Genomic DNA, 22,234 nt, shown 5'->3' with positions numbered 1-22,234 from the left:
AAGTTATGAACAGCCAGAATCCGCCTGTTCAATCCCCTGCTCGGAATGGTTTGTTCCATGATGAGTCATGGGTCATACCTTGGCGCTCAGCGTAATTTCCAGCAGAAGAAACATCCCGAGAGCGAAATCTGCGATTTCATCAAAAGCCAGGATGGAGAGAAGGCTGGTTTGGGGGATGGATACCGAGGTTCTTCAGGACTCAAGTGGACCATTTAAATGGCTGGCCTTGGGGCTATGTTATCTGTCGTACAGCCTATGCTTATACGTCTGATGAAGAATGGGCCGCCGCGATCAGCAAGCTTAAACGTTACATGTACTGGGAAATTAACAAGGGCCCGTCTAATTTCCCGAACGAGCCAAATCTTGATCGACTGATTCGTGAGGGATATCGGAATGTGGTAATCGATGACTCGAAATTAGCAGAGGCATCTGTCGCCGCTGTTCGTAAACGATACCACAGATGGTGCCACCATAATAATATGCCGACTTATGCTAGTCACGGTGTTGTTTGTTTTGACTTTTATATAGCACTGGACGACCGCACAGTCCAGTCAGTTTTGATCAGTGCTGAACCAGAAGAGGCCGGAAAGGTTGGTTATGTTAATATGATTAACAGTACCTTTGACCCGGACGACGAAGAGAGCGATACAGGTCAATATTATGACGGTTGCTTTCGGGTTTATATTGATAAGCTTTTCTGCTTTGCTCTGTATTGTGAAAATAATACAACGGGAGAATTAGGATGGGGTGAATTTGGCTTGAATCTACCGGATAAGGTCGTTGTTACGGATGGCTACTCGACCCAAGTACAAGACAAGGATATATTTCAGATCTCGCCATGGTCAATTGTTAGAGATGACCTGACTGCTACGACAATCTCATGCCATGACATACCACGCGACCTACTGGGATCTAATTGAAGCGAATCCGAATACAATCAGTCAAGCCGATGAAAAGGCTGAAATTCGATATGCTCAGCTTAGTAAATTCGGCAATAAGGAATGAAGATATCTCAATATTATCCTGGCGACGTGCTTTCCCCTCATATCTACCCTCGGGCCATTCAAGTTTTCTCTCTAAATGACTGAATCACTAAAATGGCTCGTTGCGCAGAGCAGAAGCGACTCGGATGAAGCATTCAAACTGAGTTAAAATTCCACCTAGAAACGATATGCTTCCCATCCTGCCAAAGCGACAGTTTCGGAATATTCTCGGCGATGAGATACGAGTCTCTGCCACTCGAAATTTTGCCGTTTTATCCTCGGGAGGAAAATCTGATCTTTCATTGTGATGATGTTTCTAAATTGCACGTAACCTTCGCATATTGCAAACATACTAGATGTATGATTGCGCTCAATTTCTTCATCTTCATTTTTTGTTCAACGGAGACAGGAGTCGTTTCATGTGATAGGTAAATCTGAATCCAGATTTCCTGCGGGTTCAAGTTTAGCCCCCAGATTCATTTCCCACCGTGATCGTGGAAATGACCATCTACGTTGCGTCGAACGCACCCTCCTACGCAGACGAGGATGAAACGGCGAGGTTCCCGCGTTTGCCGAAAATTTCGGTCGGAGATTGATTGAGAAGATTATCTGATTGATAACTTTGTCTTGGCACGGCCCGTCATATCCAATCATGCCACCAGTCACCCGATAAAAGTGGTCCTCAGTGCGTCTTTAGGTCAAACCCATCATGCACGAGGGGCTTGGAATCGAGCAATCACGCCTCTTGATGCTGGTGAGCTGAGCCGGGCATCTGTGGGCTGTTGCCCCTGGTGGAGCTTGGCCTACTCGCTAGTGATGGACCCTATCAAATCACCACGTAGGTGTCGAAAAAGCCCCTGCCGCAGTCCGCGCGTGCTAGTGTCTCCGATCCGACTTCGGTGCTCGGGTCTTGTGTCCTTGATGGGTAAATGATCACATTTTCCCTCTTGGCCTTATTATCTAGCGCACCTCGCCACGAAATTGCTCCATCGTGTTGGCTTTTTTCCATACTCAGCCGTCATGGGTGTCCGTCCCTTGGTTCGAAGGGCTCGCACGGTCTTCCAACATCTGGCATCCGGTGACGGAGATTGTATCGACGATGAGACTATTGAGCAACGCATAGTCAGAGAAAATCGAAGACAAGAAAAGGGTTCCTTGGATGATAGCGTCCATCCGTCCAGAAGCGACAGCGGCTCGGGATCATGGAATGACCAGCCGGATGAGACCGTCCAACATGGTGTTCAAGATGTCGAGGCCGTGACTATGACTTGGTCGAAGACTACCTTGATCCTGATTTTTGTCAAGTGAGTTTTGCCAACTACTTCTCGTCTTGTAGTTCCTGTTTCTGAACTATGGACACTAATACCATGAACTCAATAGTATTTGGTTCCTTTACTTTGTTAACGCCTTCCAAGCCACAATTTCTGTCAGCTTGAATCCTTACGTGACAAGTTCATTCAAGGCCCATTCACTCACAGCCGTACCTACTGCTATAGGCGATGCATTTGCAGCTTCAACCTACCTCCCTATGGCAAAAATGATGGATGTATGGGGTCGCGCAGAGGGATTTCTCCTGACGATCGTCTGCTTAACCATCGGACTGGTTCTCATGGCAGTATGCGACTCTTTTGAGATCTACTGCGCCGCCAATGTAAGTCTGGGATGACATGATGGAGCAGCAACCATAGCTTACACCTGCGACTATAGGCGTTCTATTATGTTGGTTTCTACGGCTCTGAGTATGCTATCGACGTTATTACGGCAGATGCGTCGAGTTTGAGAAATCGGGCCTTTGCATACGCTTTTACCTCTTCCCCGTATATTATTACCGCGTTCGCGGGGCCAAAGGTCGCGGACATTTTCTACTACAACATTTCCTGGCGCTGGGGATTTGGTGCTTGGGCAATAATTACCCCCCTTTTCGCTGCGCCTCTATATACAATGCTGAAATACAATCTGCATAAGGCTCAAAAGGAAGGATATCGAGTTAAGAGACCCAGCGGTCGAACTTTTCTTGAGAGTCTCTGGCATTGGACCGTCCAGTTTGACTGTGAGTACCGTGGACTCGATTCCCCAGACGCAACTACTATTCCCCGCAGCGGAAATATTATTTACTAACTTTGAGTTTCAGTCTTTGGCATCGTAGTGTTCACTGCTGGTCTTATTTTGTTCGAACTCCCCTTCGATATCGCAGACTACGCACCTGAGGGCTGGGCTTCGGGCTACATCATTGCTATGCTTGTCATCGGCTTCTCGATGCTCTTCTTCTTTGCGATTTGGGAGACGTGGCTCGCGCCTGTACCGCTTCTCGAGTGGCGATTGCTCACCGATCGTACAATTGTTGGTGCGGTCCTCTTGGATGCCACCTACCAATTATCGAATTACTGTTGGAGCTACTACCTCACATCTTGGCTACAGGTCAATAATGACCTGACGATATCTACTGCCAACATGGTTAACAATATCTTCGATGTGATTTCCGGTGTTCTCCTATTGTTCCTTGGTTGGGCTATCCGTGCAACTGGTCGTTTCAAGTGGTGTCTTTATATCGCAATTCCTCTCTACATACTTGCGCAAGGTCTGCTCATTCACTTCCGTCACCCGAACATGAGTGTTGGCTATCAGGTGATGTGCCAAATATTGCTTGCTATCGGTGGCTCCATCTTCATTCTGGTGGAACAACTGGCCATCCTAGCCGCAGTTGGCCATCAGCATGTTGCAACTGCTCTGGCCTTGTTAAACGTCGTGGGTACAATTGGTGATTCCACCGGGCTCACCATCAGCACCGTTATATGGCAAAACACATTCATGAAAGCCCTTCTGCGATATCTTCCCGAGTCGGCAATGCCAAACCTGAACAACATTTATGAAGATCTCGTGACACAGACCAGTTATGCAGTCGGAACTCCAACCAGGCTTGCGATTCAAAAGGCATACGCCTACTCTGAGCTCAGACTCCTTGCTGTCGGATGTGGCATCATGATTTTAGCAATCCCTTGGACGATTCTCATCAAGGATATTGATTTGAAGAGAAAGGTTCAGGTTAGGGGAACGGTATTATAGTGGGCGAAACTATATAGAGCAATTGAATTCACGAATTTGACGATACTTTCATTCGGGTCCAGTCCCACCTTCTTTACCATAGATCTCCTCCCAAACCGTTTAACTGAACCGTGCACGAGTGACGCATTATTAGGGTAGAGCTCTTTTGGGTTGCAACTAACGAGAAAAGTGGAGGCTTTAGCTCCTTCCCATCAGAGTTGGCCCTGGCGTCTAGATTTGAATTTAGTCTCGTGAACCATTCAAAGCCACATGGGAGTGGGTCAAAAAGCCGAGATCGGATACCGCTCCAAGCGCCTAGCATGTAGCACCATAAGGCAGGTACTTTTCTTCCAGGCTGGCTGTGTGCACGGACTAACAGTTGGAAGCTGGTCTTACGCGGAAGACCCCACTACCGAAAGAAAGGTTCCTTGGGTTTCTTCCTATCTTTGACACATTACTGCATGTTTAAAAGCCCACTGCAGGCATTCGGTCCAGACCTTTTTCCTTTTCCCTTTTATTCCGTTTTCCTTTCGTAGCAAGCTTTTTTCTGGGCCATTATAGCTCAGACAACCCCGGTGGTCCGTGTCGTATGATGAAAAGCACAGACCGGCCGAACGAATGAAGCCAAACAAGTTGGACAGCCGATACCCAACGGTTGAAATATTGCAGGGCACTATTTACACCATGGACTCACTGAACAAAAAATTGAGAAAATGCTCGATCTCCTATCATTCCGAATTTTCGAAACCGATCGTCTGCGATGACAGCGGAGGTGTCGAAGTTGTTAAGGCCGGAACTCTAGCGGCTTTAGTGGACCATCTCACCCGCCATGACAAGCTGGACGCCTCATTCAACCGCACATTCCTCACGACCTACAAATATTTCATATCAACAAATGAGCTTATTCGGCTTCTCATTGACCAATTTGATGGTACGCCACCAGATTTAAATCCGACTCAAGCTGCCGAATGGTCAAATCAGATAAAGCCTTTAGTGCGACTACGAGTGATAAACATTTTCAAGCAATGGCTTGAGAGTTTCTGGGGGGATTCAAGTCGCTGTGATGCTACCGTCAATCAGGATTTACTTGAAATTAAGGCGTTTGTGTATCGAATCAATGATGCTTCCGAAGCAGTTGCGGCCCGTCAGCTCCTTTCAATCATCCAATGTCGACTCGAGGGCGTGGTCAACATAAAGACAATCCAGCCTTTTTTATCAAGTGCACCAAAGCCAATTCTTCCAAAGAAATTGAATAAACTGCAATTCCTTAAAATCGATCCTAAGGAGATAGCGCGGCAGTTGACTATTATGGAATCATCCATGTTCGCTAAAATACAGCGAAGCGAATTGTTGAACAAGTCATGGCAAAAGAGAGACACTTGCGGAGGTCCAGGGTCAGCTCCGCATATCAGGGCCTCGATCCGATATTCAAACCAAGTGTCTAACTGGGTGGTTGCCCTCATAATTGCGGAGTCGGAACTCAAAAAGAGAACCCAAGTCATCGGGCACTTCATAAATGTGGCAAGCGTGGGTCTGCGCGTAAAATATTGCTGAAAAGTGAATATGCTAAGCTCAATTCATACAGGCTTGCCGTGATCTCCAAAACTATTCGACCGTCATCAGTATTCTATCTGGTCTGGAAAGTGCCCCAATATACCGGCTAAGCCGAACATGGGCAATGGTCACCGAACGAAGCTGCAACACATTGTCACCGATGCAGGCCATGATATCTAGCACGCAGAATTACAACGCATACCGTGAGACCATCAGAGCTGCAGTACCACCCTGCATACCATTCCTCGGTTCGTGCCGCTATGTCACAACTTATTTATCGCCTTTAAAGTTGCTAATATAACTTGTATTGACTAGGCCTTTTCCTCAAAGACCTGACCTTCATCGAAGACGGAAACCCAGGCTTGACCTCGGAAGGACTGATTAATTTCCACAAATACACAATGCTAGCGTCGACTATCCAGGACGTTCAGCGTTTCAAAGAAGCACCATACTGTTTGCAACCTGTCCCCGAGTTGCAAGAATACCTTGCAACTGAACTGCAGTCAGCTGTTGAATTGCACGAGCTGTGGCCAAGAAGCTGCGAGTTAGAGCCAAGGAGTCGGGGAGATGAGAGCAGACTTCGGGATCGCTATACCGCGACTGGAGGTAATACAACTTCCATGGTCGTTGCCTGCATGGTCATGGACCAGTGATTGATTTCCTTTACGAACTTTTTGATACCCCATCCTTTTGTGTTACGATTTCGGTTTGATATAGCCAGTTCGCCAAAATCTACTGTACACTTCTATGACTATGATCATGAGATTCTCTGCAAAATACCCAATCTAGCATTTCATTCATTTATTCTATTTCCAAAGTGATTACAAAATCAGATACATGCCCTAATTTTATGGCAAATGGAATGATTTGATAAACGCCGAGGCTATGTGATATCTTTGTTGCCAGATTATAATCTTATTGAAGTTTTAGGTGGAGCTCGAGCTCATCAATCAAATCCATTAAGGAGTTGATGGTTTTCGCGGGGGGAACGTTGCTATCGCTTCGAAGAATCAGAAAACTCTCCCACCCAGCACCTATTGCCGCCTGATAATCTTTCTCATATTCGTCGCCCACATGTATACAAACCCAGTTATCTTCCTTATCTATCTTCACAGCCGGTGGTTGGCTCGGCATATGATTACTCGGTAGTAAATGAGCTTGCCGTTTCGCGACATCGAAGATTAGTCGGTTTGGCTTCCCCTCGCCAGCTTCGTAGCTGGTAATAACAAGGTCAAGGTCGACGTCCAGCTGGCCAGAAGAATGCGACTTGCCGGATCCAGGTCCATCTCGATGCTCAAATCCCGGAAGCTCCATACTCGAGAGATCTTGGTCTGCGCGTAAATCTCCTACCCGCAGCCCCAGCGCCTTAAGCACAGCAGGAACGCGATCATCCGAATTAGACACTACACCCAGCACAATACGGTCAAATTGATGGGTCGGAGAGCTCCTCAGCTCACGCATACGCGTGAAAAATGGGATAACATCTTCGTAGAGCGCGTAACCTTTGTCACTGGCGAATCTATCAAGCAACGCGTCCACCATACCCGAGGGAAACTCTAGTGACTGGCTACTATCTGACACCAGAGCACGCGTGAAGCTCTCTCGTATGACTTCCCCCCACCATTGTTTTGGCCCGCCATATTTACCGCGGAGTACATCGGCCCGGCCATAATTTGGCCAGCGTTTTGCGTGGGCCGGGTAGACATCCTTGAAGGCTTCTTTTATTTTTTGCGGGGTGACGGTATTTGGAGGGAGGCCAAATTCATGGGCGACGGTCGCGTATTGTTCTGGAACAGGCGGGTTTGGATAGAAAAGGGTACCGAACGCGTCGAATGTTAGGAGGAGGGTGCGAGGATGCGTAGATGTTGACAAGGTACGAACACCCGTCGCGAGGGGCGTCATTATGGTTGTTTTGATGGGACAATGTTGAGTGAGGGGAGTCTATGTTAAGTGATTGTTATCAGTGACTTGCGATTTGCTAGCAAGTTATCATCGCGGTTAGAATCGGAGAAATGCGGAAGTCTTTGCTTTGTAGTTGATTTAAAGTCTGACACGATCTCACGCGAAGAGCCGACATCGGGCACGTAAACGAACTGTGAACTATCGATATTCAATTCAATTGGTTGTTTTCCATAGATCAACAAAGCTCAACACTAAGAATAACAATAACTGATGAACCCTGTTACCCACGTGACCTGATTGTTGCGGGGATCGAATGATTAATAATGCTGGCTGGTCATTGCTCATATATAGAGCTTCAAGGTTAGCTTGCTTTCAAGTTGGCTTCGCCTCTGTCTACTAGGTCCACGGTTTTTACTTAAACCCCAGCGTTATGGGGTTTGCAGACACTGGAGAGGAAGTCGGCCTACCTAAGCAACACAATGAACCTCCGGGGATTTTTCGACGAAGCCTCAATACGTCTTGTTTGAATTGTCGAAAACGTAAAGTCAAATGTGACGCTTCTGAAGGACGTGGATGCAGCTCATGCGAGCGATATGCAGTCGAATGCAGGTAAACATTCATCTTGACGACATGTCGGTTTTTTCTATATCTAAAGACTAATTCTCCTCCTTTGAGGCCCCATCCAACCCAGAACCAACAGAGACGATCAAGGAAACGTCAAGTCTATGAAGCAAAGAGATCCCACATCAATGAAGCGGGTCACAAAAACAATCAACCTCCCACTACAAGCCAGGACGCTATTTCTGGGCCCTTTGCTCACTTCCGCACCGAAAATTTATCAAAGTTCTTTGAGACTGGTGTTTTATCCTCCCGGTGGGAAGGATTTGAAGAAAACGGAACCGTTCGAAATGTGTACATCGGCACTGACATTTCCAACTTGTATCATCTTGTTCGAGATTATGAGCCCCCTGACAATAACTACATCTCATACCCCTTCCCGGCGATTCGTGATGAGCTTCCGTGGAAACCACACCCCGAATTATCAGGCCATCACTACTTGTCTTCTGAAGCTCTGAATGACTTGAGCAGCCTCCCTATACCGTCAGTTCGCGATGCTTTGATTGATACCTACTTCAATGATATCCATCCTGGATGCCCAATAATCGACGAGGCCGACTTTCGTCGACGAAATGCGGACCCGGAAAACCCCCCCGCCGTTACTGGTATTCCAGGCTATTCTCCTCGCAGCAGCTCGCATATGTGACCACCCTCAAGTCGCTACTTCACGTGGAAGCATAACTGCCGTTCTTTTTCGAAGAGCTAAAACTCTTTTTGAGCTTAAACACGAAAATGACCGGGTTGATCTCATTCAAGCTGCAATTCTTCTCTCTTCACATGTCGAAAACTCGGATAACGTCGCTAGCAATGCCTACAGTTGGATTGGCGACGCTGTTCGTACCGCCTTCGGCATGTCTCTGCATAGAAGAGCATCACTCCGTTATGTACCGTCTCAGCGCAAGGGGTATCACAGAAAATATAAAAAGATTTGGTGGATGCTTTTGCATAGTGAGGTCCTCCTAGCACTTGAACATGGAAGGCCATGTATGATTCGCCCAGAAGACTTTGACATTGGGCCCCTTGAGGATGATGATTTCAGCAATATGGATGACTCACAGGATCAACTCGTTAATCGTGATTTCTGTTGTCTTTTGTCTGAAACTTCCATAGCTGCCTTGGAAGTTGTCCATGCTCGTGCACCGAGAGCCCAGAACACCGAACTGGGAGTTACGAAAATTGAGCAAAGCTTGGCCTCAATAGCACTGAAAATACCTCTCTGTCACGACTTCTGGTCTTGTCAGCTCCGGATAACCTACAGTTTGGTTGCATTGAGCTTTCATCGGACAAGTCAACAATTACACGCATTCAAGCTTTGTTCTGAGGAGGCATCAAATATCCTCACCACTTTCGAGGCTATGGTCATGCAGGACACAATTCGACAGTGTCATCAAAGCAGCACGGCAGCCTTGATGGGAGCTGCCATCCAGTTCTCTCGAGAAGTCAGAGCAGGCATTGGGGAAGGCTCCATAATGAAGTCCATTTCGGCACATGGGCAACTGAAAAGACTGCTTGCCCCAGCCAAGAAGCTTTTCCCATATTTTACACAGGGCGAAACAATATGTAGGCTTTGCGAAAATCTGCTTATCCATGCTGAGGCGATAATCAAAGACTTCCAATTGCAGCATCTGGCCCATTCTACATTGCATATTCCCGAGGAGCCCAATCTCAACTGGGTCGACATCATGACGAATTACTGCATGCCGGATATTGATATTGGACTTGAGACGTGCGGCTGGTCAAATGATGGACCGTGAAATAGAAAAATGCCTTGAAAGGTTTTCAAAAAGAATATTGAGTATGGTATTTGAATCGATTATACCTTCTCCCGCCTCCTTCAAACAAAGCTTCGCTGCAACGCCAATTGTCACTCTAAATGAGCGGTTTGGATTTCTCAACTTCCAATCGCGGTAGCATACCCAAATCACCCATTTCGGAATAAATCTGGTGCAATGACTCAATAGTATCCACAAACCCAGTCCATCCCAGTAACCTGGCCTTGTTCATCGACAAGGTTGGAACCTTTCTAAAGGCTTGGTCGCCAAACGCAAAATTCTCATCGATGTCATCGAAGGGGTTAAAGGTGAGAGCACCACTAGATTCTCTCTGTAAATCCAACCACGCTTGTTTATTTTCGGGCCTAGAAGCCCAATCCACAAGTTTGAAGGTGGTTCGATGAATGAGGGGTGGGCCATACCTAATGTCCGCCGTGTTAACAGAAATGAATAAGGGAATTAGGAAATCGGGGAACTCACCCTATGGGGGTATCTGCTCCAGCCTTTCCGATTGACTCTTCAAATTTAGCAAGATCCTCCTCTGGTCGGATAATGCCCCCTTTCACGCCAAACCAGCGAGTCAGCTCTTCATAAAGTCTATCAAAGGTGACAGAGCCGGTGTCTTGAGAATTGAAAGCTTCGTTTTTGGTCTTGTCTTCCAGTACAGCCCATTCAGAAAGATATCCAGTTAAAAGAGCTGTCGAATGATGTGCTTCGTATTGCCATGTCTCAAAGTCGCTCGGGAATGCTATAGGTTCGCCTTTCTGGGCTTGAACGGCGGAGTAGATTGCGACCGGCAACAACGCGTTCATTTGGGCATTGGTAACCGCTCCAAGAACCCAGGCCGGTCGGATGACATTCCATGAAGTATTCTGCTCTTTGCAGTACGAAAACAATGTCTCTTCCTGGGGATAATAGAAATTTGGCTCCAGGTGCGACAGGTTCGGATCAGATTCAATCGCAGGGGTACGAATTCGGCCGATCTGCACACCATAGTGTTTCGCACCAGTTTGGAGAAGGATCCGCTTTGGTGTGAGCTTTCGGATTTTCAAAGCTTCAAGAAAGTTTTTGAGAAGAGCGCTATTGATTTTGACTAGCTCTTCGGTATTTGACCAAACAGCCGCGCCTGGATCAGGCTTCGGCTGTAGATAGGAATAGAAAAAGACGTAGTCTGCCGTGACGCCGAACGAACTCAAGACTCGTGCGATTTTGGATGGGTCTTCAAGGAAGTCCACAGCGACATGCTGTAACCTCGATCGCTCGGATTTGGACAGTAGATTGAGCATTTCTTGCGGTGGAGGTCGACGAGACAATGCATAGACCTTCGACCATCGTTCGGGGCTTTCAAGTAATACACGAAGGGTGTGAAACCCAGATATGCCGTTGGCCCCTGTCACGATCGCAGTCAATCCTGTAATAGATGGGTCAAATGTTGGTAGATTATGGAAAATGCCCTTCTGTTGAACAGGATAAAGTTCTGAACCCATGTTGACAAATTTCACAGTGAAGGATCCAATATGCCCAGGTGATAGGCTGGTGGAAAGAAGGTATGTATGAATTTATAATCATCAAAGATACAAGAGAATATGAAGGCCTATTTATATTAGGAATCTGGTCAAGCCCAGCGCATGAAATGAAATTGGAGGGGTTCATTACGTCGCCCCTCTTGCTCGGGACCGAGCAGCGCATCGTGCAAGAACCGAAACCTGCTCGGTAGCGAAGCTCAGCCGCTATGTAGCATTCGGCACTCAAAGACAACATACCATATTCCAAGGGCTCCAACAAATGTGAAAAACATCAAGCAAACATGTTTCGAAACTGTTGAGGCTGGGTTCCTTACGCATCCGGCCCCCGTGCCGTCCTTCTGTCTCTTCTAGATAGGGTTGCTCTCGTCTCTTCTCATCCGATCATCAATTTGTCGTATCTCTTTCCTCGTTCATAGTCTCGAGCATAACCCCGATCCCCTTGCCAACACTTGACTAAATGGTGTGCTTAAAGGCACTTTTCACTCAAAAACTTAAAAAATGAAAGAAAGATTGGGGAGATTGTTAGTTACTCCGAGACAACAATGATTTCCAGCTTGGTAAAAATTACATGAAGACGAACTTGGCTTGTTTTGCATCTATACAGTAATGGCATATTTAAACAACATTAATGTCCATCGCCCCTAATCCCCAGAAAATCGCAGTTCAATTAATTCGATGTCCCATCCTCCTTCAAGGCTGACAAATATTCAGCCGCGGTTGGATAATAGAGTGCGCCCATCTTAATGGACTCTGCACCTGGGCTTCGTTGATACCAAGCATGGCAGCGAGAACCTGCTTCCACTTCTAAACCCCCATTCTCCCGGGATCGCCAAAACATCACCTTCCTCCGGATAAGCGAGAGGATCACCAAATGCAGGGCCCTTGCATTTGGCTCGCTCCTGCTCGGTTGTTCTTATTGTTTAGTTAGTTTCCAAGGAAGGGCTCCCTGGCCCAGAGCAGGCGTCAAACGACGGACAGCCTACAGTTTTCGACCAAGAAGTTCTACGTTCACCAAAAACGCACACATCTTTTCCTGTTCCATCTGCCTGAGCTAACAAAGATTGAGATTAGCGGGCCCTTGCAGCTACTACTAGAAAAATAGTACGTTCGAGTTCCATCCGATGCTTGTTAGTTCGTTCATTCATTCATTCATTCACTCACTCATCTATTCTAATATTCTTAGATATATCGGAATATGAGCTTCTCTCCCCGTTTCGCCCGCCATTTATTTGTGGATATCATCAACTCCGGACACCCTCGGACAATCCAAGCCCATTTTTTGAGAAATGCTTCAGTCACCTCCCAATTATTGATATCCCATGGTTCGCCCCAGACGATCAGACCAGAGTTCTCTGCGGAACCTATATTCCAAAATCCCATTATATCAACACAAAGTTGCTCATCGTCCCATTCATCACCCGCTTGGATCATGTTGTCGCGCATTTTAGGCAGAGGGAAGAAGTCCAACCAAGGGTGATGTGGTATGGCTTTTTGGACTCGCGTCGGTCGCAGGCTAAGCGGCATGGTGTCTTCCACTAGTTTGTCATATCTCGGCGCCTCCGTATTGAAGTGGGAAATCGAGTCATCCTCCATATTGTCCAAGCAGCCTCCGGCCATGCGAAGATTATTTCCAAATGCACGAAAAACGTTGACTTTGGTGAGGGTCAAAAGGTGATCCGAGGTTGGTGAGCCTGTCATATAGCTTTCGTAGGCCGTACTGGTGAATCTATTCATCAGGGCGCGTAGAAACCCGTTATTGTGGCAGCGATCGCCATTTTTCAGGGCGCTGCTCTCTTTTGAGCGGACAAGTGCGGTCGCAGAGGATGGAGGGACGGAGGCGACTACGCTTTTCGGGTGGATGTCTTTATTCGTCTCGGATCGTTGTCGTCTCCCTATAGCACAGGCACATTGTTAGCTTGTTGAAACTCGCGCTCTGGATCGGATTGACACGCACGGCGGGCACGCTGATTAATTCGATTTTGTCGTCTGCGGCGTTCTGCCGGGTCGGTTAGTCCTGACCAGTCGTCTTCAGCCTTGTCATCGTCGATTGGGCTTGGTCTAGTTAATTGCGGGGAATAAGACATTGTCGCGATCAGCACTACTAAGGCGTCCAGCAAGTGACATGAAGAAGCAAAGGTTGAAGCGACCGACTGGATTTCTGCGGGCCTGGTGACGCCAGAGAGACACACCGCTGCCAATCAGGGCTGTGTCGAGGCGGGTCTGCTGGTATCCAGGGTTCTCGGGGTTAATCTCGGGAGGATCCCGAGTAATAACTAGTAGGTACTGCCGAGGTTTGTCTGCGTTATTCATATCTACTTTTAGTTCGGTATACCTGAGGGGTTTGGGTCGTAGTAATCGAACTACTACGCATACTCAGGTCTTTCCCGACCGTGAAGATCTCAAAAATCCTTCAACTTGAAATTCCGAGGTTTTGCCGAGACCCAGAATGTAGTACTACTGCCATGATGGTAGTAGGTATATATATCCATGGAGACCTGTCATAGAAACCTTGCAAGTACAACTAGTAGTATACTATTTATGGAGGATCTATATCAAGTAGCCATTCCAAAATACTAGCCCTGGAGTACACCCCAGGGATCTTTCAAGTTACTGACTGCTATTTATGCACTGCCCACTGTCACCGAATACTGAAACACTGCTAGAACTTGAACTTGAAGACCGCAGCTACGAAATTTGCGCATATTCAAAATCCGCAGGGGTCAAGACTCTCTGGCGCTCACCGAAGGCATATAGCCCAAACATCATCCCGGTGAAACAAGCACCAATTGGAGGTGCTTTCGTCGCTGCTTTGTTAGAGATAGTCCCAATCCACCTTGACTCGGCAAGCTCCAGCTGACGATATCCAAAACGATATTCGCTACCACACTCAATAGTTAATATCACTTCCGAGATCAAGTCTATCTCCTCTTCCACTATGTTTCCCTCTGATGACTGAAACCGGATGATTCGCTTTTCGCCTTGCTTGCGAATTCCCAGACTGGTGTATGTGAAATAATTCCACCAAAGAACAGTACCTGCCTCTGTGTCCTCTGATCTTGGGCTGAATGATAATTTTGTTTCCCAGGTGCAGACGAGATGGGTCTGCTTGCGCAGAAATAACGTTGGACAAGCCGGAACAGAGAGATTATATGGCCCGCCATAAAGCCGAAGATGATTAGGTCGCTCACTCAACGAGAAGTCGGATGTGAACGGAGTGTCTAAGTATAGGTGGTCAGAAAACGCCATGCTGAATGATAATTTTACTCACTCTTCCTGTACCATCCCAATTGCATACTCGGGCCGGAGAAGTCATCTCTCCATTCTACGGGTATGTGGTGGTGATAGAGGCCCGGGCCGGTTGATTGAAGCGTGATCTTATTTCCTCCATTTATGACCGGCCAGTCATTTTCCCATGACACCGGAACGAGGAATGATTCTCGACCTATGACGTTTGGTAAACAAATGATCGCAAATGTTGAGGGAGTCGACATACCAAGGACAGAATCTTCCCATTCACCCTCCTTTCGCACAGGTCGAACACCAAGCAGTACTGCCCACCAGTTGCCCTTTGCATCTTCGACTAGATCTGCATGTCCTGTGTTTTGCACATCGTCTTCCAACCCATTGCGCCAGAGAGGATTACTGGGCCCCAAAACCCAAGGACCCAGTGGGCCATCTTCACTGCGACTGACCCATTCACAATGTCCGCTCTCAGTGCCACCCTCAGCCGTGAAAAGATACCAGTATTGACCTCGCTTGAAAATATGGGAGCCTTCTGCAACTCCAGAAGAAGACTCGCGAATCAATCTGGGCTCGGATGTCGAGTGCCCGGTTTCAAGATCAACGGTGCAGATATGAATAGCGAAATCCTTGAGTCTAGCTCCAGGCGTGGGCTGTAGCTTGCGATAGGTAGATGAAAGGTACGCGGTACCATCGTCATCCCAAAAAAGCTACATTACGTTTTAGCGATGTCAATTCCGTCTTTGAGCTCGGGAACACTCACGTCTTGATCAAATCCAACTTGATCAAAGTAAACAGGATCCGACCAAGTAGTATCATCCCATATGTTACTTGTTTTGACATAAAATCCCTGCGGCCAGACCCGGTCATCGTCCTGGGGGCGATACCGGTGGAAGCTAGCCGTAACGACGTAAAATACGCCGTTGGAATATCGAATTGTAGTAGCCCACACGCCACCTCCAGGTTCTGGAGTGTGAATTTGAAGTTGGCTCGGTCTTGTTAACGCGTGACCAATAAGCTGCCATTTTATCAGATCCTGGCTATGATAAATGGGGGCCCCGGGAAAGTATTCAAAAGTTGAGGTCACCAAGAAAAAGTCGCGATCAACCCGGACAATGGAAGGATCGGGGTTGAACCCTGGAATTATGGGGTTGGTGAAGCTCATTTTGAGATTTCTGAGCCATCCTGGTTGAAAGGGTCTCAATGGATTTAAATGCGGAGGCACTGGGCCGCTTTGAAGCTTATTGGTGGATAAATAATAGCTATGGTAAAGAACACGAGAAGTTAGCACTTATGGATTTATAATATACGAGTACTACTAAGTTAGCTCTATTTTTTGAAGATTTAATGTTGAAAACTACAATCCGCTTCGATTTAGGCTATGTATATGTGCAGTTATGGGTATGTCAAGTTTCGAAGGCTCTTAGTTACTCTAGCTGGGAGCCAATCCCAATCCGTAGAACCAAAAAGGGCATTGAAGTTAACCATACCCACTAATAATGTGGCACACTTCCACATTCAGCACACTATTCCCCATATAACATTCCACTTTTTATCGCTGAATCTGGGCTTGCGCTCTCTTTACCCCAAAAGAGTAGGTGAGCGCATCGGAGAGTTACCGCAAGCGGCAAGGCGGGCGACGCTCCGCCAAGGAAACCCCTCAGGACGATGCGGTGGCAAGAAAGAACTTGCCAACCAGTGAAATCGATGCTCAAATCAGCGGAGGTAAAAGAGTCTAGCTAGCTTGCAAGAGTAGCTGGTATAAATTCCAGATTCAGTCGTGGTCGCACGATTCATCTCAACCAAGCTCACAGATTTGGATTTGGATTCAAAATCCTTCCCCTTGCAGGTTTGCGAATTATTCTCCGATGGTATCTGCGGGGTAACTAGCCAAGTCCACTCAAGCCAAATTTAAATCATGGCCTCCACTTATGTGGTCGAGGAACAGTCGCGCGATGCCAACACAATTACTCTCCAGACTTTGCCTCCGAGTGAGCAATCAAGAACAGATTCGTCAGAAACATCCCACGATGGATTTGCGGCGCTGGAGAAGTGGAATCAACCTCGGATAAATGCATATCGCTCATTTGCTACGTTCTGGAGCTTCCTGGTGATGGGCGCGAATGATGCGGCATACGGTGTAAGTGAGACTTTTCGAGTGAATGCAGGGCTTGGAATTCCGAAACAATCTATCCAAGTGGGATTTTCGCTTATAATAGATTGTTTGCTAATCTTCAAGTTCTTTTTCGCAGGCTCTGATCCCATATGTAAGACTAACACCTCGCATTCCTACCTTGAGAACGTCAAGTTGAAGCCCATGCTAACGAGTCTAGCTTGAATCATATTACCACCTCTCCTACACAATTGTATCCCTCGTATTTCTGTCTCCGCTGGTCGGATATGTTCTTGCAGCGTTCCTCAATAATCGAATCCACACGTCGCTTGGACAGCGCGGCCCTGCCTTGATCGGACCAGGATGTCACCTACTCGCCTACATTGTCAACTGTGTCCATCCTCCATACCCAGTCCTCGTGATCTCCTTCATCTTCGCCGGGTTCGGCAACGGCTTGGAAGACGCAGCGTGGAACGCCTGGATCGGAAACATGGCTCATTCGAATGAGCTACTGGGTTTGCTCCACGGTTTATATGGAGTAGGAGCTGTACTGAGCCCGTTAATTGCCACGTCGATGATCGTGCACGCTAATATGCCCTGGTATTACTTTTACTACGTTATGGTACGCCGCTCTACCAACCAAATCTCTGGAATTTCGCTCACTGGATTTGTCTTTGTTAGGTCGGTTGCGCATCCATCGAGCTGATCGTTTGCGGTACCTGCTTCTGGAAAGCAACAGGTGCAGTCTTCCGACAAGCGAGGGCTGATACCGGGGGTGATAGCAAAAAAGGTGGACTGAAGACAGCGCTCTTCACGCGCCCCTCTGCACGAGTCACCTGGTTGTGCGCGTTGTTCTTGCTCGGATATGTGGGTGTGGAAGTTGCGCTGGGTGGATGGATTGTCACTTTCATGATTCGTGTGCGAAATGGCGGTGCTTTCGCCAGTGGAATGACGGCGACTGGATTCTGGTTAGGTATCACAGTCGGGCGGGTTCTGTTGGGATTTGTGACCCCGCGAGTGGGAGAGAAGTTGGCGATTGCAGTGCGTTTTCCCCTTGCTTTCCTTGTCCCTCTCAAGCATCGACATCCATTTGGAACAGTCCAAGCTAACGATATGCGATCGCAGGCATATATCCTTCTATCCATCGCTTTCGGGCTCATCCTGTGGCTCGTGCCACAATTCTATGCATCGGCCGTGGCAGTTTCACTTCAGGGCTTCTTCCTAGGACCCCTATTCCCTGGTGTCGTGGTGATGATCGCCAAACTGTTACCCCGACACTTGCATGTCAGTTCGATAGGATTTGCAGCGGCATTCGGAGGATCCGGGGCTGCCATTCTGCCCTTTGCAGTAGGTGCGCTGGCGCAGGCAAAGGGCGTGCAAGTGTTACAGCCATTCATCATAGCTCTATCCGGAGCTATTTTCATCATGTGGTTGGGACTACCGCGGGTATCGAAAGAGCAGCGGAATGAGTAAGGTCGGAATAATGCGGCGATAACGCGTATGCCCCTTAAAATGCATAATGCATCATGTGGCTTTTGTTCACGGGCGTTGAACGGGTGATTCGAATGAAATTATGACATATTTGGTGCTCCGAATTGACCATTTGACACGTTCATAATAATTTTGTGTGTGTTTTCACAAGCAGAGCAGCGCTGACATGTGAACATGTGATAGTCGGGGCCCGATCAGCTTATCTGATCCGAAAGTATTTGAGTCTCCCGAGCCGCTGTGTTCCGATGGTGGTTCTCCTTGAAATGTTTTGCTTGTTTTCAGCGGGCTTTGCGGGGGTTTTGAATTAGCGGATTTGATAGGAAATATTATTGCAAAGGTGTCATCTTCATGTTTAGCACTGTTCTTTCTATCTAAGGACTCCCCGGCCTTTCGGCTTGCCCCGAGGACAGCGTTTTGGTGTTCGGCACATCTTTTAGACAGCCGGCAGTCACTAGTGTGCGGCTGCATACTACTGCATAGTATATTAGAGGCAAGAATGTAAGCATTTGGGGTATACTGTTGGTTTGTTGGGCCATCCTGACCGATTAGAATGTACAGAGTACAACAGGGGGTGAACCGAGGTCAAATGGCCGACCCCCCTCGACGTGGTGGAATAGTTCGGCCTTCGCCGGAGAATCAGCCGACCAGGCGACTAGGCGGCCTAGTTAAGTGATGATCGCTTACTCTAAACAAGTCTGTTTAACTAGACCGGGGGGAGTGGCGCTAAACCTAGTTAAGCCGGGGAGAGCCGACTTCGGGGTTGGGTGACCCCGGGACTGCCCCAGCCGACACCCCGCAAGCTGGGGAGATGAGATGGAGATGAGATGGGGATGGGAGTATGGAGTATGGAGTACTCTGTACTTCCAGAGAACTCTGATTTATTATACCAGAAGATAGCATCCTCTTCCCTACAGTATTAATTCCAAGTATACTCTACTCTACTGTTCCTCTCGGTCTTATTCGGCGCTTTACCCGATTGGGACAGCCTCGGCACTTTCCCTTTTGGGAGTCCCTCGGCCTAGAAACATCACTCCGCGCTTCCCCATGGGCTCCTCTTTAGCCACCTTCACTTCATATCTTAAACCTCTTCTCCCTTCTTCTCCTTCTTCTTCCCCATCTTCATCCACTTCTTCCCCCTCCCCTCCACATCTTCACAATGCCTTCTCCTCCTCCTGACTGGGTCAAGGCCCTCACCCCCGCGGGCCCACAGGGTTCCGAGCTGCTCGCCCAAGAGCGCGCCCAATCCAACATCAATGTCGACAAGCTTTCCGAATTGCTGCACACAAAGGAGTTCCTGCAGCGTCAAGATCAGCTGGTGAAACTTCTCCAGCCTGAGAAGGTCTTTGACAAGTCCCAGAACCACACTCTCGGTCGCGTCGAGCGTCTTCAACGGTCGTTGGCCAAGGCCAAGCGCCTGCAACAGCTGGCTGAGAAGCACCAATGGTCCATGGAGGAGCTCCACGCTGCCAATGAGCTGATTGGTGAACCTACTCCCTATGGCCTACACGCCAGCATGTTCCTGGTATGATTTGTGATCCAATACTCTTCATGAGCGAGCCTACAAAGCCCCGGGTTTCCCATGAACGGATGAGCCGATGCTAACCGGCCATCTTCAATTTTAGGTTACTCTCCGTGAACAAGGTAGCCCCGAACAACACAAGCTCTTCCTCGAGCGTGCCGCCAAATACGAGATCATCGGTTGCTACGCCCAAACCGAACTCGGCCACGGCTCCAACGTCCGTGGTCTCGAGACCACCGCCACCTGGAACCCCGACAAGAAGACTTTCACAATTCACTCCCCTACCCTCACTGCTTCCAAGTGGTGGATCGGGTCCCTCGGTCGCACTGCCAACCATGCCGTTGTGATGGCTCAGCTATTCATTGGTGGAAAGAACTTCGGTCCTCATCCTTTCGTGGTGCAGGTCCGTGACTTGGAGACTCACCAGCCTCTGGAGAATGTCTACGTTGGCGACATTGGTCCCAAGTTTGGCTACAAGTCAGTACCCAACACACTGCACAATCAATAACCAGCAATGGCTAACCATTTACCAGCACTATGGACAACGGCTTCCTTCTGTTCAACAACGTCGAGATTCCCCACGTCAACATGTTGGCCCGTTTCTCCCGCATTGACAAGGATACCAACAAGTACATCCGCCCTGCCCTCCCTACCCTCGTCTACGGAACCCTCACCTGGGTGCGATCCAACATTGTCCTGCAGTCCGGTGGCGTCCTGGCTCGCGGTGTGACCATCGCCACTCGTTACGCGGCTGTACGTAGACAGTTCCAGGACCGCGATGCCGACGTCAACGCTGGAGAGAACCAGGTTCTCAACTACAAGATGGTGCAGGTCCGTCTTTTGCCGCTCTTGGCCTCCATGTACGCCCTTCACTTTACCGGTCGCGGTATGATGCGTCTGTACCAGGAGAACCAGCAGCGCATGAAGGCTGCCGCTTCCCCTAGCCAGGATTCGCGTGGCGCTGGCCCCGAGGAGCTCCGCGCTGGTGCTGACCTTCTGGCTGACCTGCACGCTACTTCCTGCGGTCTGAAGGCGCTTGCCAGTACCACCGCTGGTGAGGGTCTTGAGGTCTGCCGCCGTGCCTGTGGTGGTCACGGTTACAGCAGCTACAGCGGTATCGGCTCATATTACGCTGACTACCTTCCTACCCTGACCTGGGAGGGTGACAACTACATGCTCACCCAGCAGGTCGCCCGTTACCTGCTCAAGTCTGCCCGCGCCGTTCTGTCCGGCAAGTCTGCTGATAACGACACTTCCCGCATCCTCCGCAACTACCTTGACCGCCGCGAGAAAGGTGCCTCTTTCGATATCCTCGAGAACGATTCTGATATCGTGGAGGCCTTCGCTTGGCGCACTGCCCACCTCACTTTCGAGGCTCTGAAGCACCGCGATGCTGAGAAGCGCTCGTGGAACAGCCTGCTCGTCGACTTCTGGCGTCTGTCCACCGCTCACTCCCAGTACATGGTTGTGAGGAACTTCTACGAGGCTGTCTCCTCGCCCAACCTGTCGCAGGCCCTCGACTCCGACTCCAAGACCATCATGCACTCTCTCTTCCGCCTCTACGCCCTTCACACCCTTGAGCGCGAAGCCGCTGAGTTCTTCTCCTCCGGCGCCGTTACTGTGCGCCAGATCACCCTCACCCGCACCGTTGCCGTCATGAAGCTGCTCGACGAGATCCGCCCCCACGCCATCCGTCTTGTTGATGCCTGGGCCATCCCCGACTGGCAACTCGACAGCAGCCTGGGCCGATCGGACGGCAAGGTTTACGAGGATCTCTTCCACCGTGCCAGCCAAGAGAACCCTGTCAACGACCTGACGTTCGACCCCTATCCTTGGAATGAGAATGTTCTCAAGAACCAGCCTGGCAAGAGCAAGCTTTAAGCGTTTTTTTTTCCCTTTCATGTCTTTCGATTCCCGATGATGTATTTTTCCCCCAAATTTCTTGTACATGTTTTGAATGAGTAGACTAGAGATGACATAGATCTCATAGAATTATATTTGATACCATTTCACTTTCAACTTGGAGTATTCAGGACGTAGAAAATGGTGCAGCTGAATAGAAAATATCTCGATTTATTTACACGCAACAACACATGTCTTTTCTGTTCCACTATGCTTTTACTCAGCTTTAGATGCCGCGTATGGATACAATTCTCTACCGAATCGTCACCCTTGACTATTAAGTGATGGAATTTTCCAGTTGGAAGATAGAAATACATGGCAACTTGCAAGATCAGAATCTTATTAATGCTAGGCAAGCTGCACTAACGGTAAAGGGGATGAGAATGATAAAAAAGCCGTCTTCTGCCAGCCTCCTGGTATTAGATGGAGAAAGAGGCGCTCAAAGGCAGATCACGACTGGATCGACCAACATACACCTTATACTTTCCATCCTGCAAAGCCCATTGCTGAGCATTGACATCCCAACTACTCAAATCCCTCCTCGTTAAAGAGAAAGTAACAGACTCGCTCTT

The 22,234-nt window shown here is 48.5% G+C and overlaps 9 protein-coding genes across 9 annotated transcripts; 6 read left to right on the top strand and 3 right to left on the bottom strand.

Annotated features, from left to right (window-relative positions):
• Positions 1–45: 45 nt before the first annotated feature.
• On the top strand, positions 46–920 carry N7481_006779 (uncharacterized protein; the record flags this gene model as incomplete). The annotated part of the gene is made up of 2 exons (XM_057265998.1): positions 46–187; positions 253–920. The coding sequence occupies 2 exons, from the start codon at positions 46–48 to the stop codon at positions 918–920; spliced, it is 810 nt and encodes a 269-aa protein (XP_057123718.1).
• Positions 921–2,003: 1,083 nt separating this feature from the next.
• On the top strand, positions 2,004–4,046 carry N7481_006778 (Major facilitator superfamily domain general substrate transporter; the record flags this gene model as incomplete). The annotated part of the gene is made up of 4 exons (XM_057265997.1): positions 2,004–2,287; positions 2,364–2,634; positions 2,691–3,033; positions 3,115–4,046. 4 exons carry the CDS (start codon positions 2,004–2,006, stop codon positions 4,044–4,046), a joined length of 1,830 nt encoding a protein of 609 aa, XP_057123717.1.
• A 663-nt stretch (positions 4,047–4,709) lies between these two features.
• Positions 4,710–6,232, top strand: N7481_006777 (Ras-GEF domain-containing protein; the record flags this gene model as incomplete). The annotated part of the gene is made up of 3 exons (XM_057265996.1): positions 4,710–5,552; positions 5,611–5,827; positions 5,895–6,232. 3 exons carry the CDS (start codon positions 4,710–4,712, stop codon positions 6,230–6,232), a joined length of 1,398 nt encoding a protein of 465 aa, XP_057123716.1.
• Positions 6,233–6,494: 262 nt separating this feature from the next.
• Positions 6,495–7,481, bottom strand: N7481_006776 (uncharacterized protein; the record flags this gene model as incomplete). Its single annotated transcript, XM_057265995.1, has 1 exon — positions 6,495–7,481. One exon carries the CDS (start codon positions 7,479–7,481, stop codon positions 6,495–6,497), a length of 987 nt encoding a protein of 328 aa, XP_057123715.1.
• A 430-nt stretch (positions 7,482–7,911) lies between these two features.
• Positions 7,912–9,853, top strand: N7481_006775 (transcription factor domain-containing protein; the record flags this gene model as incomplete). The annotated part of the gene is made up of 3 exons (XM_057265994.1): positions 7,912–8,090; positions 8,157–8,704; positions 8,757–9,853. The coding sequence occupies 3 exons, from the start codon at positions 7,912–7,914 to the stop codon at positions 9,851–9,853; spliced, it is 1,824 nt and encodes a 607-aa protein (XP_057123714.1).
• Positions 9,854–9,968: 115 nt separating this feature from the next.
• N7481_006774 (SDR family oxidoreductase) lies at positions 9,969–11,358 on the bottom strand (the record flags this gene model as incomplete). Its single annotated transcript, XM_057265993.1, has 2 exons — positions 9,969–10,293; positions 10,352–11,358. 2 exons carry the CDS (start codon positions 11,356–11,358, stop codon positions 9,969–9,971), a joined length of 1,332 nt encoding a protein of 443 aa, XP_057123713.1.
• Positions 11,359–12,576: 1,218 nt separating this feature from the next.
• N7481_006773 (Concanavalin A-like lectin/glucanase subgroup) lies at positions 12,577–15,802 on the bottom strand (the record flags this gene model as incomplete). The annotated part of the gene is made up of 7 exons (XM_057265992.1): positions 12,577–13,289; positions 13,352–13,495; positions 13,587–13,694; positions 14,139–14,615; positions 14,666–14,839; positions 14,891–15,347; positions 15,401–15,802. The coding sequence occupies 7 exons, from the start codon at positions 15,800–15,802 to the stop codon at positions 12,577–12,579; spliced, it is 2,475 nt and encodes an 824-aa protein (XP_057123712.1).
• Positions 15,803–16,555: 753 nt separating this feature from the next.
• Positions 16,556–18,223, top strand: N7481_006772 (uncharacterized protein; the record flags this gene model as incomplete). The annotated part of the gene is made up of 4 exons (XM_057265991.1): positions 16,556–16,777; positions 16,890–16,904; positions 16,971–17,372; positions 17,432–18,223. 4 exons carry the CDS (start codon positions 16,556–16,558, stop codon positions 18,221–18,223), a joined length of 1,431 nt encoding a protein of 476 aa, XP_057123711.1.
• A 1,174-nt stretch (positions 18,224–19,397) lies between these two features.
• On the top strand, positions 19,398–21,641 carry N7481_006771 (uncharacterized protein; the record flags this gene model as incomplete). Its single annotated transcript, XM_057265990.1, has 3 exons — positions 19,398–19,763; positions 19,864–20,237; positions 20,294–21,641. 3 exons carry the CDS (start codon positions 19,398–19,400, stop codon positions 21,639–21,641), a joined length of 2,088 nt encoding a protein of 695 aa, XP_057123710.1.
• Between the last annotated feature and the right edge of the window lie 593 nt (positions 21,642–22,234).

The sequence above is a fragment of the Penicillium waksmanii genome, assembly GCF_028829765.1.
Source record: "Penicillium waksmanii strain IBT 27052 chromosome Unknown utg000005l:1.0-5232799.0:1.0-5237142.0, whole genome shotgun sequence".
NCBI lineage: Eukaryota > Fungi > Ascomycota > Eurotiomycetes > Eurotiales > Aspergillaceae > Penicillium > Penicillium waksmanii.
This window is presented reverse-complemented; position numbering and strand designations above follow the sequence as displayed.